General features: G+C 39.0%; 1 protein-coding gene across 1 annotated transcript in view; it reads right to left on the bottom strand.

The window, feature by feature from the left end:
- DSCAM (DS cell adhesion molecule) overlaps window positions 1-19,243 on the bottom strand; it is an 836,416-nt gene that overhangs the window by 330,452 nt on the left and 486,721 nt on the right. The window contains exon 6 of the mRNA XM_063702725.1: window positions 6,635-6,910. Coding sequence (XP_063558795.1) covers window positions 6,635-6,910 — 276 coding nt within the window. The remainder of the gene's footprint in view (window positions 1-6,634; window positions 6,911-19,243) is intronic.

Raw genomic sequence — 19,243 nt, forward strand, 5'->3', positions numbered from 1 at the left:
GCTCATGTTTCAGGTGGCTGGAGAAGTCCCTGGAGTTTGTTTCCTCCAGGCTATGCTCGTAAGTAGCATATTGCAGTGTCCTTGGGTTGTAAGCATTTTGTCTCTTACTATCAGAGATGAAAAAGACAACTTTAAAATATTAAAATGAAAAATTGATGCTTTTGTCTTTAACGCACTGCAGACATTGCCTCATCACATCCTGTGTTTAATTTTACAGAGAAGTTAGATGTCATCATGATTGCTATTCATTGTCCATGATCAGTCATTAATGCTTAGGAGTACTGGAGTTATTTCACGTGTCCTTTATAATTCCATGGTTTTTGTAAAATGTGTTTAGCTGTAGATTTCTTTTCACTGGTTTTTACATTAAGCTCTGAAAACACAAGTGTTTAGAAAAGTGTTCTTCAGTTATACTTCTCTTTTTGTAGGTAAATTTTACATACAGTGAAATATACAGATCTTAAGTGTACAGCTTAGTTTTGCTAAATATATACACACCAGAGTAACCACCAAAACGATCAAGATATAAAACATTTCCATTACCAAAATTCCTTAAGTGCTCCTTTCAATAAATCCACATCCAACAGAGATCACTGCTCTGACTCCTCTTAGGATGTGCTGGTTTTGCCTGTGCTTGAGCTTAGAAGAAACATAATAATAGAGTATGCATGCTTTATATGTGCATATATTTCATCATAATCAGAGTACACTTAGAATATAATTAGAAGATGTAACTTTGGAACAGTACTATTATCTAACTCACTGTCCACAGCAAAATTCTGTCGATTGACCACTAATATCCCTCGTCACTGTTTTTTTCCAGCGCAGTCTGTATCACCCATTATTTATGTTTCATGTCATTTCAGCCTCTTTTGTGTTTCTTGACTTTTATATTTTTGAAGAGTAATTTTGTAGTCAGTTGCTGAAATTGGGTTTGTCTCATATTTCCTCATGACTAAATGCAGGTTGTATATTTTTCCCAGAAATACCGTGGAAGGCACGTGTTTTATGTGCCTATTGGCCATCCGTGTGCTTCCTTTAGTGGGTGTCTGCTCAAATCTTTGGCCATTGTTATATTAGACCGTTTGCCTTTTTGTTTTTTATTTGTTGTGGAATACAACAAATTTAAATCTTTATGTATTTGAAATACAAGGAAATATATATATAGTATCTATGTCAGATATCTTATAATGATCTGATACATTTGTCAGATATCCTATAGAGATTATATATAATATCTGGCAACATATATATAACACATATATTTGTGTGTGTATAAAATATTTTATCCCAGTCTGTGGTTGCCTTTTTCTTTTCTTAATAATGTATTTGTGTTGACATTTAATGCTTTCTGTGTCCTAAGAAATCGTTACCTATTCGCAAATCATGAAGAATTATTCTGTTTTCTTTTGGAGACTGTGTTGCTTTATACTTTATATTCAATTCTATATGGATAACGACTTAATTTTGTGTGGATATGAAGTGTGATGTAGGGATTAATACTCATTTTTTTTGCCATACATTTATTGAGTTGTTTCACTGTTAATTTGTTGAAAAGGTACATATAGTATGTGTGTATATGTGTATGTGTGTGTGTGTGTGTGTGTGTGTGTGTGTATATATATATATTTTTTTTTTTTGAGACAGTGTCTCTCTCTCTGTTGTCCTTGGTGTGGCACGATCTCCCAAGTAGCTGGGACTGCAGGTACACACCACTACACCTTTTTTTTTTTTTTTTTTTTTTTGTAGAGACGAAGTTTTGCCATGTTTCCCAGGCTGGCCTCAAACTCCTGGGCTAAAGGCCTCAGCCTCCCAAAGTGCTAGGATTACAGGCACAAGCCACCATGCCCCAGTTTTGCTTGAAATCATATTAATCATTTTAGAGAGAATTGTTAACTTAAGAATATTTAGTTTTCTAATCCTTGAATATGGTATATCTTTTCAATGTTTTAGGTTATTTCAATTTTATATTAGCAGAGTTTTGTATTTTTGTATGTTGAAATCTTTCACATTTGTTTAAAATATATTCCTATCTTATGTTTTATGTTATTGTAAATGAAAGTTTCAAAATATTAGTTTCCAATTGTTTGTTCTGAGTATATAGAAATAAAATTGCATTTTGTATATCATTCTTATATCCAATGACTTTTTAAACTCTCTTTTAGAAATTGCTTGTTTTCTTCGCATATTCTTTGTAAACAACGATGCCTGTAATTAAGACAGCTGAAATTTTTCCTTTCCAAACTCCATCCATTTTATTTCTACTCAAGCCTAACTAGGGCTGCTAGTATAATGTTGAATGGAAGTGGTGGATGTGGGCATCCTTGATTTGGTCTCAATCTTAAATGAAAAAAATTTAGTGTTTAACCAGGAAGTATGATTTTAGCTGTAGATTGTTCAGGATGCCACTCATTAGGTCAAGGAAGCTCTCTAGAGTCTCTAGTTTGTTAGAAATTCTTTATGCTGAATGGATGCAAGTTTCATCAAATGATTTTTTCTGTATATATTGAGATAATCAATTGGATTTGCTCCCTTATTCTATGAATATAGTGACTTACATGGATTAGATTTTTAACGTTCTTCCAATCTTGCATTATAAGATAAGCTCCAATTGATTTACACACACACACACACACACACACACACACATATATGTATATCGATGTGTGTGTATATGTTTTAAATTATATCTACTAAAAGTTAAGATTGCAGTACTTTATGTGAAATGTAAGAACCTTGCAACAAATAATTCTGCCCTTTGTGTTATTACATCTATTATATTAACTCTATAATAAAGTTTTTATTTTATTTTACTTTATTTTATTATTTTATTTCATTTTAATTTATTTTTTTATTTTATTATTTTATTTTATTTTTATTTTTTATTTTATTTTATTTTTAGAGATGGAGTCTCACTCTGTTGCCCAGGCTGGAGTGCAGTAGCAGGATCTCGGCTCACTGCAACCTCCACCTCCTGGGTTCAAGCTGTTCTCCTGCCTCTGCCTGTAGTTGGGATTACAGGCACGTGCCACCACACCTGGCTAGTTTTTGTATTTTTAGCAGAGACAGGATTTTGCCATGTTGGCCAGGCTGGTCTCAAACTCCTGACCTCGAGTGAGCCGCCTGTCTCGGCTTCCTAAAATGCTGGGATTACAGGCGTGAGCCACAGCACATGGCCAAGTGTGGTAATTTTATAATGTTGCAATCATCAATTGTTTAAAGAAATTAAAAAAGAAAACACAATTTTGCTAAATATTTACTAATATATTTACCATTTCTCATGGTATTTGTTCTTATAGATATGTCTCCATTTTATGTTCCATGTTATCTATATCCTGTAGATATAAATGTCCATTCTCTATATCTGGCATGACTTCATTTATCATTTATTAATGTGCAGGGCTGCTGACATCATATTCTTTCACCTTTCTATTACTGAAAACATCTTTATTTTGCCTTAATTTTTAAAGCCTGTTGTTGTTGGGTTTTTTGCTACAGAAGTCTACGTTGGCAGGGCTTGTGTCTTTGTTTTTCGTTTTCTTTCAACATTTTAAAGATGTTGCTCCATTGTCTCCTGTCCTCCAAAATATCCGATGAATCATCTACCATTTGTTATTGATGTCCTCTTTACGTAATATTTTTCCTCCCTCAGATTTTTAAGGTTTTCTCTTTATCTTCGGTTTTCAGCAGCTTAACTCTGATGTACTGACATAGAATTTTCTTTGTGTTTATTTTTGGAGTTTGCTGAGTTTCTTAGATCTGCAACCTTACTTTTATACCAAAGTTGATAAAACTAAGGTCATTATCTCTGAATACTTTTTTCTTCTGCATTCCGTATCTCCTATTTTTCTGGGCCTCTAGTCATATGTGTGTGTCACGTTATCTGATGATGTCCTACTTGTCACTGAAGCTCTAATCATTTTCTTTGCAGTCTTCTTTCTCTCAATGCTTCAGATTGAATAATTTTCTAAGATTTATCTTCAAGTTCACTGATACTTTCTTCTTCCTTCTCTAATCTTGTATGCAAATATGGTGATTTTTTTTCATTTCTATGGATTCTTTTCTACAGTTTCAATTTCTCTGTTGGTCTTTCCCATACGTTCACTCTTTCAGCCCATATTTTCCTGTAAGCTATTGAACATATTTTAAATAGCATCTGTAAAGTCCTTGTCTGCCAGTTCTAACATCTGGGTCCTCTCATGATTTGTTTCTATCGTTTGCTTTGTCTTTTGTCCTTTGGGTGCAGAGTCCTGTTTTTTGTATGTCTCATTATTTTTACTGCACATTTGTATTCTCACTCCCCATTTTTGGAGTTCAGATGTGTCCTCAGTGGAAGAGGACACTCCCCAATTTGATTTTGGTGTCTCTCAAATGTCTATATATACTTTTGCTTTTCCCAAAGTTTCTTGTTTTTATCATCTTGGGAGTTAGTCTGATATATGCTATTTTACCATTCCCAGAACTGGAAACTTTTATTATTCTTTTTTAAAATCATTCCATTTTTCAGGTATTATGATTTTATCCTGAACTTATAATTATTAAATTCCATTTTATAGCCTCATAGGAAATATTCTCAGATTCTCCATTGTATCTATCCTCAGTCCTAGTTCACAGTATTGCAAATTTTTATAATTTCACTTTAATCCATCGCTATTTCAGTGAGAATAATGGGAGTGTTTTTGTTTTCCAGAGGAAATTAGCCAGCCACTCTTTTAAAGCAGGTACTAGATATGTATTTGTAATTCCATTTCTGCTTTCTTTGCTACATTAGCACTGTCATCTCTCAGAAGAGAAAAAAAAGAAAGTGAAGCTTCTTGTCCTGAATGGAAGCTGACATGCGACAAATAAATCTGCGAGTGTGCTGGCGGTGTGCCTCGGCCCCCTTTTTAGTTCAAGTGACAGGCTCTTTTGGAGATGAAAGCAGACATTATTTTCCCAGGGAGACCTGAGTGTCTTTGAAATCTTTCTTGCTGTCACTCTGATAACCTGAACTCTTCTGACATCATTATGGATCATCAATATGGTCTTTAGGTTTTCTTAGTTGCACCAAATGGTTGCCGAGGTAACTGGGCCTAGACAGGTAATTTCTCCTTTTTCTACAAAGAATCTAAAAATAGTGACTATGTAAGGACTAGAGTGCATCATCATTAGCAAACTGGTTCTGCACAAATTGATTACTTTCTGCACTTAATTATTATACGGAACACAGTGTCAGGCATTTAATATGAATACCATGCCTTCAGCTAATTTCACCTCTGCTTTAAAAATCTCACTGTCTGCAATGAAACGATTGAATCAAAATAAGAATCTCATTGCTAAACCTGCTACTTCTTAAAAAATTAGCTAAGGTTAAAAAAGAATGACAGAAATATGGTCTTATAATCAAGATATATTTAAACTTACTTTCACATATTAGTGTGTTTTATTTGTACTCCCTTTAGGCTATATCAAAATCATTTTATTATTTTAATCAACTGATATCAGATGAATTTTAAATTATATATGGACATAATTTCCAACAAGACACACAAATACATAGATAGAAACTAGTTCAATCAGGTAGTGATAAATATATGTTGCCTGTGATAGCTTCTTTCTCTGGCTGACTGATAAGCTTTAAGATTTAGTATCAGTAACCAGTTAAAAAAAGCAAACCGTATCACATATCCAAAACCTGTTATTATACCACAAAATAATTCCTCACAAATTTCATTTACTTAAATCTGAGAACATTTGGATGGAACTAGGGACAACTGCACCAAACAGATGCCATATTTTCATTCTACCAACCACTGTACTGACATTTTGCTCTGCATTTTCAATCTGAAGTTGTACTTCTCCACTAGAGGCTATTGCCCCCACCCCACCCAGCAGACACCTGGCAATGTCTGGAGACATTTTTGGTTGTAACAACTTGGAGGAAGGTGCTCCTAGCATACATCTAGTGGAAAGGGGCCAGAGATGCTGCTAAAGATCCTACAACACATAAAAAAGTTTCCCAAGATGCCTGTAATCCCAGCACTCTGGGGGGCCAAGGCGGGCAGATCACCTGGTCAGAAATTGGAGACCAGCCTGACCAACATGGAGAAACCCCATCTCTACTAAAAATACAAAATTAGCCAGGTGCGGTGGCGCATGCCTGTAATCCCAGCTACTCGGGAGGCTGAGGCAGGAGAATCGCTTGAACCCGGGAGGCAGAGGTTGTGATGAGCTGAGATTGCGCCACTGCACTCCAGCCTGGGCAGCAAGTGTGAAACTCCATCTCAAAAAAAAAAAAATTCCCCAAGCAAGGCATTCTTGAAAGACCCTGGTCTAGAGATGAATGATCAACAAAAGTGTTAAGTGTCAAGTTTCTTCTAAGATTTAAATCTTGGCAAATAACTTCTAATGCACAAGTGGGCAACATTTATGTTACTTTACATTACTTCTAATATGAAACAATTTTATTTTCGTCAGAACTTTCTCTCCCATTTGCCTGATTTAGCTTGAAAAATTAGGGTAGACTACTAGCTGGTGAGACAGACAGAGAGCCTAGAACTGAGCGATCAGCACTGCTTCGCCCTGTCTTCTTCTTTTCTGAGTGCTCTGGGTTTGGGTTCTTTTTCAGCCATACCCTGAAACGAGGCCCACTGACCTTCAAGGACCACCTGCACATAGTCTTGAGCGGACAGCTTGTCCTTGCGCACAAAGCACTGGTATGCGCCCCCGTCACTTTTGACCATGTGATCCATTATAAGGTTTTCGTGGTTGATCCCTGTGATCCTCACATTTTTTCCAGGGTTGAGGATTTCACCATTGCGGTACCAGGAGAGTTCCTGGTCCTCAGTTCCTGTCACGCTGCAGGACAAGGAAACTTGGCTACCCACGCTGCTTTTAACCTTCCTGGGACTGATGGTGGCTTTCAGTGGCTCTGGAGGTTTTAGTAAGAGAGAGAGAAAAAAGGTAAAAACATCACTAGATACCATTTCGACAACAGGCTGGACTTTCAACAAAGCAAGTGCATCATGCAATCATACTCCACACAGTTCCCATCAGCCACATCATTGCAATCATACTCCACACAGTTCCTATCAGCCACATTATTGCAATCGTACCGCACACAGTTCCTATCAGACACATTATTGCAATCACACCCCACACAGTCCCTATCAACCGCATTATTGCAATCATACCAATCATACTCCACACAGTTACTATCAGTCACATTATTGGAATCATACCCCACACAGTTCCTATCACCCACATTATTGCAATCATACCCCATACAGTTCATATCAGCCACATTATTGTAATCGTACCCCACACAGTTCCTATCACCCACATTATTGCAATCGCACCCCACAGAGTTAGTATCAGCCACATTATCGCAATCATATTCCACACAGTTCCCATCATCCACATTATTGCAATCATACCCCACACAGTCCCTATCAGCCACATTTTTGCAATCATATCCCACACAGTTCCTATCAGCCACATTATTGCAATCATACCCCACACAGTTCCTATCAGCCACATTATTGCAATCATACCCCACACAGTTCCTATCAGCCACATTATTGCAATCATACTCCACACAGTTCCTATCAGCCACATTATTGTAATCGTACCCCACACAGTTCCTATCACCCACATTATTGCAATCGCACCCCACAGAGTTAGTATCAGCCACATTATCGCAATCATATTCCACACAGTTCCCATCATCCACATTATTGCAATCATACCCCACACAGTCCCTATCACCCACATTATTGCAATCATACCCCATACAGTTCATATCAGCCACATTATTGTAATCGTACCCCACACAGTTCCTATCACCCACATTATTGCAATCGCACCCCACAGAGTTAGTATCAGCCACATTATCGCAATCATATTCCACACAGTTCCCATCATCCACATTATTGCAATCATACCCCACACAGTCCCTATCAGCCACATTTTTGCAATCATATCCCACACAGTTCCTATCAGCCACATTATTGCAATCATACCCCACACAGTTCCTATCAGCCACATTATTGCAATCATACCCCACACAGTTCCTATCAGCCACATTATTGCAATCATACTCCACACAGTTCCTATCAGCCACATTATTGCAATCATACCCCATAAAGTTCCTATCAGTCACATTATTGCAATCATACCAATCACACTCCACACATTTCCTATCAGCCACACTTTTGCAATCATACCCCACACAGTTCCTATCAGCCACATTATTGCAATCATACCCCACACAGTTCCTATCAGCCACATTATTGCAATCATACCCCATACATTTTGCATCAGCCACATTATTACAATCATACCCCACACAGTTCCTATCAGCCACATTATTGCAATCATACCCCACACAGTTCCTATCAGCCACATTATTGCAATCATACCCCACACAGTTCCTATCAGCCACATTATTGCAATCATACCCCATACATTTTGCATCAGCCACATTATTACAATCATATTCCATACAGTTCCTATCAGCCACATTATTGCAGTCATACCCTACACAGTTCCTATCCGCCACATTATTGCAATCATACCAATCACACTCCACACAGTTCCTATCAGCCACATTATTGCAATCATACCCCACACAGTTCCTATCAGCTACATTATTGCAATCATACCCCACACAGTTCCTATCAGCCACATTATTGCAATCATACCCCATACATTTTGCATCAGCCACATTATTACAATCATACTCCACACAGTTCCTATCAGCCACATTATTGCAATCATACCCCACACAGTTCCTATCAGCCACATTATTGCAATCATACCCCATACATTTTGCATCAGCCACATTATTACAATCATATTCCATACAGTTCCTATCAGCCACATTATTGCAGTCATACCCTACACAGTTCCTATCAGCCACATTATTGCAATCATACCAATCACACTCCACACATTTCCTATCAGCCACATTTTTGCAATCATACCCCACACAGTTCCTATCAGCCACATTATTGCAATCATACCCCACACAGTTCCTATCAGCCACATTATTGCAATCATACCCTATACATTTTGCATCAGCCACATTATTACAATCATAATCCATACAGTTCCTATCAGCCACATTATTGCAGTCATACCCTACACAGTTCCTATCAGCCACATTATTGCAATCATACCAATCACACTCCACACATTTCCTATCAGCCACATTTTTGCAATCATACCCCACACAGTTCCTATCAGCCACATTATTGCAATCATACCCCACACAGTTCCTATCAGCCACATTACTGCAATCATACCCTATACATTTTGCATCAGCCACATTATTACAATCATAATCCATACAGTTCCTATCAGCCACATTATTGCAGTCATACCCTACACAGTTCCTATCAGCCACATTATTGCAATCATACCAATCACACTCCACACATTTCCTATCAGCCAGATTATTGCAATCATACCCCATACATTTTGTATCAGCCACATTATTACAATCAAACCCCACACAGTCCCTATCAGCCACATTATTGCAATCATACCCCACACAGTTCCTATCAGCCACATTATTGCAAACATACCCCATAAAGTTCCTATCAGCCACATTATTGCAATCACACCCCATACATTTTGTATCAGCCACATTATTACAATCATACCCCACACAGTCCCTATCAGCCACATTATTGCAATCATCCCCCACACAGTTCCTATCAGACACATTATTGCAATCATCCCCCACACAGTTCCTATCAGACACATTATTGCCATCATCCCCCACATACTTCCTATCAGCCAGATTATTGCAAACATACTCTATAAAGTTCCTATCAGCCAGATTATTGCAATCATACCCCACACAGTCCCTATCAGCCACATTATTGCAATCATACTCCATACAGTTCCTACCAGCGACATTATTGCAATCATCCCCTACACAGTTCCTATCATCCACATTATTGCAATCATACTCCACACAGTTCCTATCATCCACATTATTGCAATCATACCCCACACAGTTCCTATCAGCCACATTATTGCCATCATACCCCACACAGTTCCTATCAGCCACATTTTTGCAAACACACCCCATACAGTTCCTATCAGCCACACTATTGCAATCCTACCCAACCACTTCCTATCAGCCACATTATTGCAATCATACCCCATAGAGTTCCTATCAGCCACATTATTGCAATCATCCCCCACACAGTTCCTATCAGCCACATTATTGCAATCATACTCCACACAGTTCCTATCACATTATTGCAATCATACCCCACACAGTTCCTATCAGCCACATTATTGCAATCATACTCCACACAGTTCCTATCACATTATTGCAATCATACCCCACACAGTTCCTATCAGCCACATTATTGCAATCATACCCCATACATTTTGTATCAGCCACATTATTGCAATCATACCCCAGAGAGTTCCTATCAGCCACATTATTGCAATCATCCCCCACACAGTTCCTATCAGCCACATTATTGCAATCATACTCCACACAGTTCCTATCACATAATTGCAATCATACCCCACACAGTTCCTATCAGCCACATTATTGCAATCATACCCCATACATTTTGTATCAGCCACATTATTGCAATCATACCCCAGAGAGTTCCTATCAGCCACATTATTGCAATCATCCCCCACACAGTTCCTATCAGTCACATTATTGCAATCATACCCCACACAGTTCCTATCAGCCACATTATTGCAATCATACCCCATACAATTCCTATCAGCCACATTATTGCAATCATACTCCACACAGTTCCTATCAGCCACATTATTGCAATCATACTCCATATAGTTCCTATCAGCCACATCATTGCAATCATACCCCATACATTTTGTATCAGCCACGTTATTGCAATCATACCCCAGAGAGTTCCTATCAGCCACATTATTGCAATCATACCCCATACAATTCCTATCAGCCACATTATTGCAATCATACTCCATATAGTTACTATCAGCCACATTATTGCAATCATACCCCTTACATTTTGTATTAGCCACATTATTGCAATCACACCCCAGAGAGTTCCTATCAGCCACATTATTGCAATCATACCCCAGAGTTCCTATCAGCCACATTATTGCAATCATACCCACACAGTTCCTATCAGCTACATTATTGCAATCATAGCCCATACAGTTCCTATCAGCCACATTATTGCAATCATACCCCACACAGTTCCTATCAGCCACATTATTGCAAACGTACCCCACACAGTTCCTATCAGCCACACTATTGCAATCCTACCCAACCACTTCCTATCAGCCACATTATTGCAATCATACTCCACACAGTTCCTATCACATTATTGCAATCATACCCCACACAGTTCCTATCACATTATTGCAATCATACCCCACACAGTTCCTAGCAGCCACATTATTGCAATCATACCCCTTACATTTTGTATTAGCCACATTATTGCAATCACACCCCAGAGAGTTCTTATCAGCCACATTATTGCAATCATACCCCTTACATTTTGTATTAGCCACATTATTGCAATCACACCCCAGAGAGTTCCTATCAGCCACATTATTGCAATCATACCCCAGAGTTCCTATCAGCCACATTATTGCAATCATACCCCACACAGTTCCTATCAGCCACATTACTGCAATCATACCCCATACATTTTGCATCAGCCACATTATTACAATCATAATCCATACAGTTCCTATCAGCCACATTATTGCAGTCATACCCTACACAGTTCCTATCAGACACATTATTGCCATCATCCCCCACATACTTCCTATCAGCCAGATTATTGCAAACATACTCTATAAAGTTCCTATCAGCCACATTATTGCAATCATACCCCACACAGTCCCTATCAGCCACATTATTGCAATCATACTCCATACAGTTCCTACCAGCGACATTATTGCAATCATCCCCTACACAGTTCCTATCATCCACATTATTGCAATCATACCCCACACAGTTCCTATCAGCCACATTATTGCCATCATACCCCACACAGTTCCTATCAGCCACATTTTTGCAAACACACCCCATACAGTTCCTATCAGCCACACTATTGCAATCCTACCCAACCACTTCCTATCAGCCACATTATTGCAATCATACCCCATAGAGTTCCTATCAGCCACATTATTGCAATCACACCCCAGAGAGTTCCTATCAGCCACATTATTGCTATCATACCCCAGACAGTTCCTATCAGCCACATTATTGCAATCATCCCCCACACAGTTCCTATCAGCCACATTATTGCAATCATACCCCAGAGTTCCTATCAGCCACATTATTGCAATCATACCCCAGAGTTCCTATCAGCCACATTATTGCAATCATACCCACACAGTTCCTATCAGCTACATTATTGCAATCATAGCCCATACAGTTCCTATCAGCCACATTATTGCAATCATACCCCACACAGTTCCTATCAGCCACATTATTGCAAACGTACCCCACACAGTTCCTATCAGCCACACTATTGCAATCCTACCCAACCACTTCCTATCAGCCACATTATTGCAATCATACTCCACACAGTTCCTATCACATTATTGCAATCATACCCCACACAGTTCCTATCAGCCACATTATTGCAATCATACCCCTTACATTTTGTATTAGCCACATTATTGCAATCACACCCCAGAGAGTTATCAGCCACATTATTGCAATCATACCCCAGAGTTCCTATCAGCCACATTATTGCAATCATACCCACACAGTTCCTATCAGCTACATTATTGCAATGGTAACCCATACAGTTCCTATCAGCCACATTATTGCAATCATACCCCACACAGTTCCTATCAGCCACATTATTGCAAACGTACCCCACACAGTTCCTATCAGCCACACTATTGCAATCCTACCCAACCACTTCCTATCAGCCACATTATTGCAATCATACTCCACACAGTTCCTATCACATTATTGCAATCATACCCCACACAGTTCCTATCAGCCACATTATTGCAATCATACCCCTTACATTTTGTATTAGCCACATTATTGCAATCACACCCCAGAGAGTTCTTATCAGCCACATTATTGCAATCATACCCCTTACATTTTGTATTAGCCACATTATTGCAATCACACCCCAGAGAGTTCCTATCAGCCACATTATTGCAATCATACCCCAGAGTTCCTATCAGCCACATTATTGCAATCATACCCACACAGTTCCTATCAGCTACATTATTGCAATGGTAACCCATACAGTTCCTATCAGCCACATTATTGCAATCATACCCCACACAGTTCCTATCAGCCACATTATTGCAAACGTACCCCACACAGTTCCTATCAGCCACACTATTGCAATCCTACCCAACCACTTCCTATCAGCCACATTATTGCAATCATACTCCATACGGTTCCTATAAGCCACGTTATTGCAATCATACCCCATACATTTTGTATCAGCCACATTATTGCAATCATACCCCAGAGAGTTCCTATCAGCCACATTATTGCAATGGTAACCCATACAGTTCCTATCAGCCACATTATTGCAATCATACCCACACAGTTCCTATCAGCTACATTATTGCAATTATACCCCAGAGAGTTCCTATCAGCCACATTATTGCAATCACACCCCAGAGAGTTCCTATCAGCCACATTATTGCAATCACACCCCATACGGTTCCTATCAGCCACATTATTGCAATCATACTCCATACGGTTCCTATAAGCCACGTTATTGCAATCATACCCCATACATTTTGTATCAGCCACATTATTGCAATCATACCCCAGAGAGTTCCTATCAGCCACATTATTGCAATGGTAACCCATACAGTTCCTATCAGCCACATTATTGCAATCATACCCACACAGTTCCTATCAGCCACATTATTGCAATCATACCCCATACAGTTCCTATCAGTCACATTATTGCACTCATACCCCATATAGTTCCTATCAGCCACATCATTGCAATCATACCCCATACGGTTCCTATCAGCCACATCATTGCAATCATACCCCATACGGTTCCTATCAGCCACATTATTGCAATCATACCCCAGAGAGTTCCTATCAGCCATATTACTGCAATCATACCCTAGAGTTCCTATCAGCCACATTATTGCAATCATACCCCAGAGAGTTCCTATCAGACACATTATTGCAATCATAGCCCATAAAGTTCCTATCAGCCACATTATTGCAATCATACCCCAGAGAGTTCCTATCAGCCACATTATCGCAATCATAGCCCATAAAGTTCCTATCAGCCACATTATTGCAATCATACCCCAGAGAGTTCCTATCAGCCACATTATCGCAATCATAGCCCATAAAGTTCCTATCAGCCACATTATTGCAATCATATCCCATAGAGTTCCTATCAGCCACATTATTGCAATCATACTCCAAACAGTTCTTATCAGCCACATTATTGCAATCATACTCCACACAGCTCCTATCAGCCACATTATTGCAATCATACTCCACACAGTTCCTATCAGCCACATTTTTGCAATCATACTCCATGCAGTTCGTATCAGCCACATTATTTCACATTTTGTTTGGGAACATCCTCTTCGCTATTTTTTATTTCTGGCTTTATTTCTCTTTGCAACAAATGCAATAATGTTGGTCAAACTGCCTTCTCAGGAGTCTCTGTGAGGACGTTGATATAAATCCACTGACAATAAGAAATACAGGCCAGGCATGGTGGCTCACACCTGTAATCCCAGCACTTTGTGAGGCCAAAGCGGGAGGATCACGAGGTCAGGAGATGGAGACCATCCTGGCTAACACAGTGAAACCCCATCTCTACTAAAAATACAATTAGCTGGGCATGGTGGCGGGCTCCTGTAGTCCCACGTACTTGGGAGGCTGAGGGAGAAGAATGGTGTGAACCTGGGAAGAGGAGCTTGCAGTGAGCTGAGATGGCGCCCCTGCACTCTAGCTTGGGGGACAGAGTGAGACTCCACCTCAAAAAAAAAAAAAAAAAAAAAAAAAAAAAAAAAAAAACAGAAATGCAACGTGCTGGCTACCAATAGTGACCTAAGTATTGATCATATAAATCCTAATTTGCCTTGTCCCAAGGTGGCACTGGTGGGTTTGCCCTGGGCCATTCTAACACACATGTATGCCATATGTGGTTTACCCAGGGCCAGTAACACAATTGTGAGGGGGAAAAAAAAACAGGTTGGTATTAGAATTTGTGACCATGAAACATAGTTTTTCTTTAAAATGAGGCTGAGTGATTTAGACAGGGATGAAACTCTCATCCTCGCCTTGCTATGTTTTCAATTCAACAACCTTAATCCAATGTAGAAAACATTTACTGAGCATCTGTCATATGCCAAGGATGAGGTTAAACTCACAGGCAAGAAAAATGGAATAATATTTGTGGTGCAACTAGCTTGTGCTATAAAATTATCGACTATCTTTCATACATCATTTAAGTCAGTCTTCTCCTAATCCTGTAATTTTTGTGTTATCTCCATTTTACAAAACAGAAAATGGTTATTCAGAGAGCGTAAATAACTCAGTCAAATCCAATCAACAGGTAAATGGCAAATCAAAACAAAACAAAAAAAAATTTTTGGTGAAAGACCTACAGTTACATATTTTTAAAGGTCAGAAAGTGCTGAGCAGGGAAAATCTGATGAAAATCCTGTCTAGTCATATTACAAATTATGGAAAACGAAAAATAAAGAGAAATTCTTTAAAGCAGACAGCAAAAATGGCAAATGACATACAGAGAAACAAAGATCTGAATGACCTCTGACTGTTTAGCAGAAGCAAATGGAGGCCAGAAGACATATAAATATATCTTTTAAATTAACAAACATCTCTTTTAGATGGCAGATGGCTAAGATTTGCTTTTTAATCCATTCTGGTAATCTTCTCCTTCTATTATTATTATTATTATTATTATTATTATTTAAGCTCTGGGATACACGCACTGAACCTACAGGTTTGTTTACACCTTATACGAAAATTAACTCAAGATGGATTAAAGACTTAAATGTAAAACCTAAAACCATAGAAACGCTAGAAGAAAACCTAGTCAATACCATTCAGGACATATGCATGGACAAAGACTTCATGACTAAAACACCAAAAGCAATTGCAACAAATGCCAAAATTGACAAACGGGATCTAATTAAACTAACAAGCTTCTACTTATTCAGCAAAAGAAACTATCAGAGTGAACAGGCAACCTACAGAATGGGAGAAAATTTTTGCAATCTATCCATCTGACTAAGGTCTAATATCCAGAGTCTACAAGGAACTTAAACAAATTTACAAGGAAAAAAACAACCCCATCAAAAAGTGGGCGAAAAAAAAGCCTTTTTACCCCAGTTGTTCCTAACTTTTCATCTCACCACACTTTGTTTTCAAGGAGCTCAGTCTTCTAGGTTGATAAGACAAAGGCAATAAATGGCTGTAATAACCAACCAGAGTGATGGAGGGGCCATTAGAGACATAGCACATGTGGAGGAGGGTGGATGGGAAGAGCAGGAAATCCACAGATATCAAGGATGCATAGAACTGAGATCAGTCAGAATGGAAAGAAGGAATCACAGAGATTGGGAACCACATGAATTAAGGCAGGGAGCAGGGGCATGTCTGAGAGTTTCTGATTCATTTTGGATGCAACAGAGAGTCCCCGAGATTTTGGAATTAAACAAAGATAACTAAAGAAGGCATTCAAAAATGTTTAGCAAATAAGTCATACTTTTTTTTTCTTTTTTTTAGAAATGGGCCTTGCTCTGTCACCTAGGCTGGAGTGCAGTGGCACAATCATACAGAGGAGTTTCTGTAGCCTGAAACTCCTCTCCCTTTCTGCCTCAGCCTCCTGGGTAGCTGGGACTACAGACACAAGCCATCACACCCAGCTCAAACATACTTTTAATGGAATCACTAGGTCATAGGTCTTTTGACAAACTAGGGTGAGGAAAACCGGTCACTGAAGACATTACACAGGTCTAGTGTAGGTACAATTAAGATCCAATCTAGGACAGGACAGAGGTTGAGAACAGAGCTGAGTGTGAGATTCAGTTTGTATGACTTGGCAGGACATGGCAGGACTTGGCAGGATGTAGAAAGGAAAGGCTTAAAGGGCACCCAACATTTCATGTTTGCATCTGAGGGATGAGAAGGAGGAAGATGTTGATGATAATAACAAGAGCCACTTGGAAGGAAGAGGTGGTGGAGAGTTCAGTTTGGTATCCGACCCTGTTGTTTTGAAGTGCCAACTAAATTTCTGAAAGAAAGCTGGTTGACACACTTGTCTGACATTCAGGAAGGATGCCAAGGCTGTAAGTACAGATTCAGAGCTTATTTTCAGGGGCAAGGAATTCGAAGCTCTACAAATGAAACAGAGCCTAAGGAAAAGGGAAGAGCTTGACAAGAAGACAGTTCTGAATTTGGAGCCCAAGAGAATGCCTTCCAATAGAGAAGAGAGATCGGAACGAAGAAGCTGTTTTCTTCTGCAGTTAGAAGAAGCAGTCAGAAGGGAGGCAGAGAATATTCCAGAAGCATTGGAGAATCACCTAGATGTGGAAGAAGGGAACAATGATAAAAATAAGCACATTAAGTATAAAGGCTTTTAAAATATAGGTAGTGATAAACGCCTTTAGAGAGAGAGCAGTAATACTCTCAGTTGAGAAGGAGACAGGAGAATGGGGAACAACACATCTTTGTGGATGGAGACTAAGAGAGTTGGGAAGTGTCAGATAACCAAGTATTAGGAAATAATCTTCCATGTGGAGGAAGCAACATAAGTAATGTGACTTGCAATCAGGAAAGGAATGGGTTTGTGCAGGGATTAGGAAGAAGTTAGATTTAGCAGGAATAGGTTTTTATTAACCCATTTATGCCTGAGGTTGCATTTTTTTTTTAATTTTTGCAATCAGACCTTGGTGATGACCTTGCACAGTAGGATGTAAATAACTCCCACATGCTTAGTGTTCCAATAGTGGAACACTAGTCATAAGTGGGTTTTAATGCAAAACAATGGGAAATACAACCAGACAGATTTGCTTGAGATGCCTTCAGTACTATCCTAAGATATAAACTTTATTCAATGGAGAACAGGGAGCTAGGAGAGGTCTTTAAACATAGAAGAGACTTTGAGCGTGTGGGAATAATTCTTACTGGCTGTCCAATGCTGCATTATTTTATCCACATGATTCTTCAGCTACAGAAGTGTGACTGTGGATTTTATCATCCATTTCTTTCTAATCCCAGACTAAACATGTTCAAATATTTGCAGGATTCAGGCTGGACAGCCTGTTCCAGATAGAGAGTCATTTGGATATTTAATATAAATATATTCTCTTAGGCTGGTGTTGTACTAAGGCAGTCTACACTCAGGTTGACATTGAAGGGAAAGTTCCATAAACAGGGTTAGGGCTGGGCGGGGAGGGGGAAGTAAGAAAACACTTCTATTGTCACTGTGAGATTCTTGTGGTTAAATTTGTTCAATTTAGTTCATCAAATAAAAATATATTTTCAAAAAAGGAGCATTACATGGCAACGAAGACCTCCTCTCTGACCAATGCTCTGCCTCCCTTTTCTGGCCATGTGATCTTGGGTAATTCACTTTAATTTGGTTTCTGCATGAGCAAAATTGAGGGTGGTTGAGTAGATTAGATTGTGACCTTGCGATCACATCCCTCCTTCCTCCAAATCTGCCTTCGGTATCCTTCTGAACACATTCCTCAAGGCAGCCAAGGCAATCAATAGAAGATCAAATATATCCATTATATTTGGAGTAGATGATCTATAATACTAGGCACAAGTCTAATATTTGGGTATGTTTGAGCCCCGTACTTTGGCTGGTAATAGCCTCATTTAGAAATTTAATGCAGAAATGGTCTGGAAACAGACAAAGGACAACTGCTTTGATTGGCTACCATCACTTGTGCTGAAAGAACAATCCTACCCTCTCTCTCTGTTCATTTTTAGAGAGACTGGCTGTTGTGAATTCATCAGCTAGGAAGTGTTATCTTGAAATCATATCTTGGAAATATAATAGTCTGTGGCCTAATGGAAATCACAGAGGTTTGGGGATCAGACAGACTTCAAATCAAATCCGACACCCAAGACTCTCCAGTTGTGTAACCTTGGGGAATTCATCTGAGCATTAATTTTCACATCTGTAAAATGAGGTTTCTGTTGATCTCAGCTGGACTGTTTTGGGAGTTAATGGAAAGCTACACAGAAAACATGGAGATTTGCTTATAACAGGAGCTCCGTCGATGGAAG

Source organism: Gorilla gorilla, chromosome 22, assembly GCF_029281585.2.
Source record: "Gorilla gorilla gorilla isolate KB3781 chromosome 22, NHGRI_mGorGor1-v2.1_pri, whole genome shotgun sequence".
In the NCBI taxonomy this organism is placed as follows: domain Eukaryota; kingdom Metazoa; phylum Chordata; class Mammalia; order Primates; family Hominidae; genus Gorilla; species Gorilla gorilla.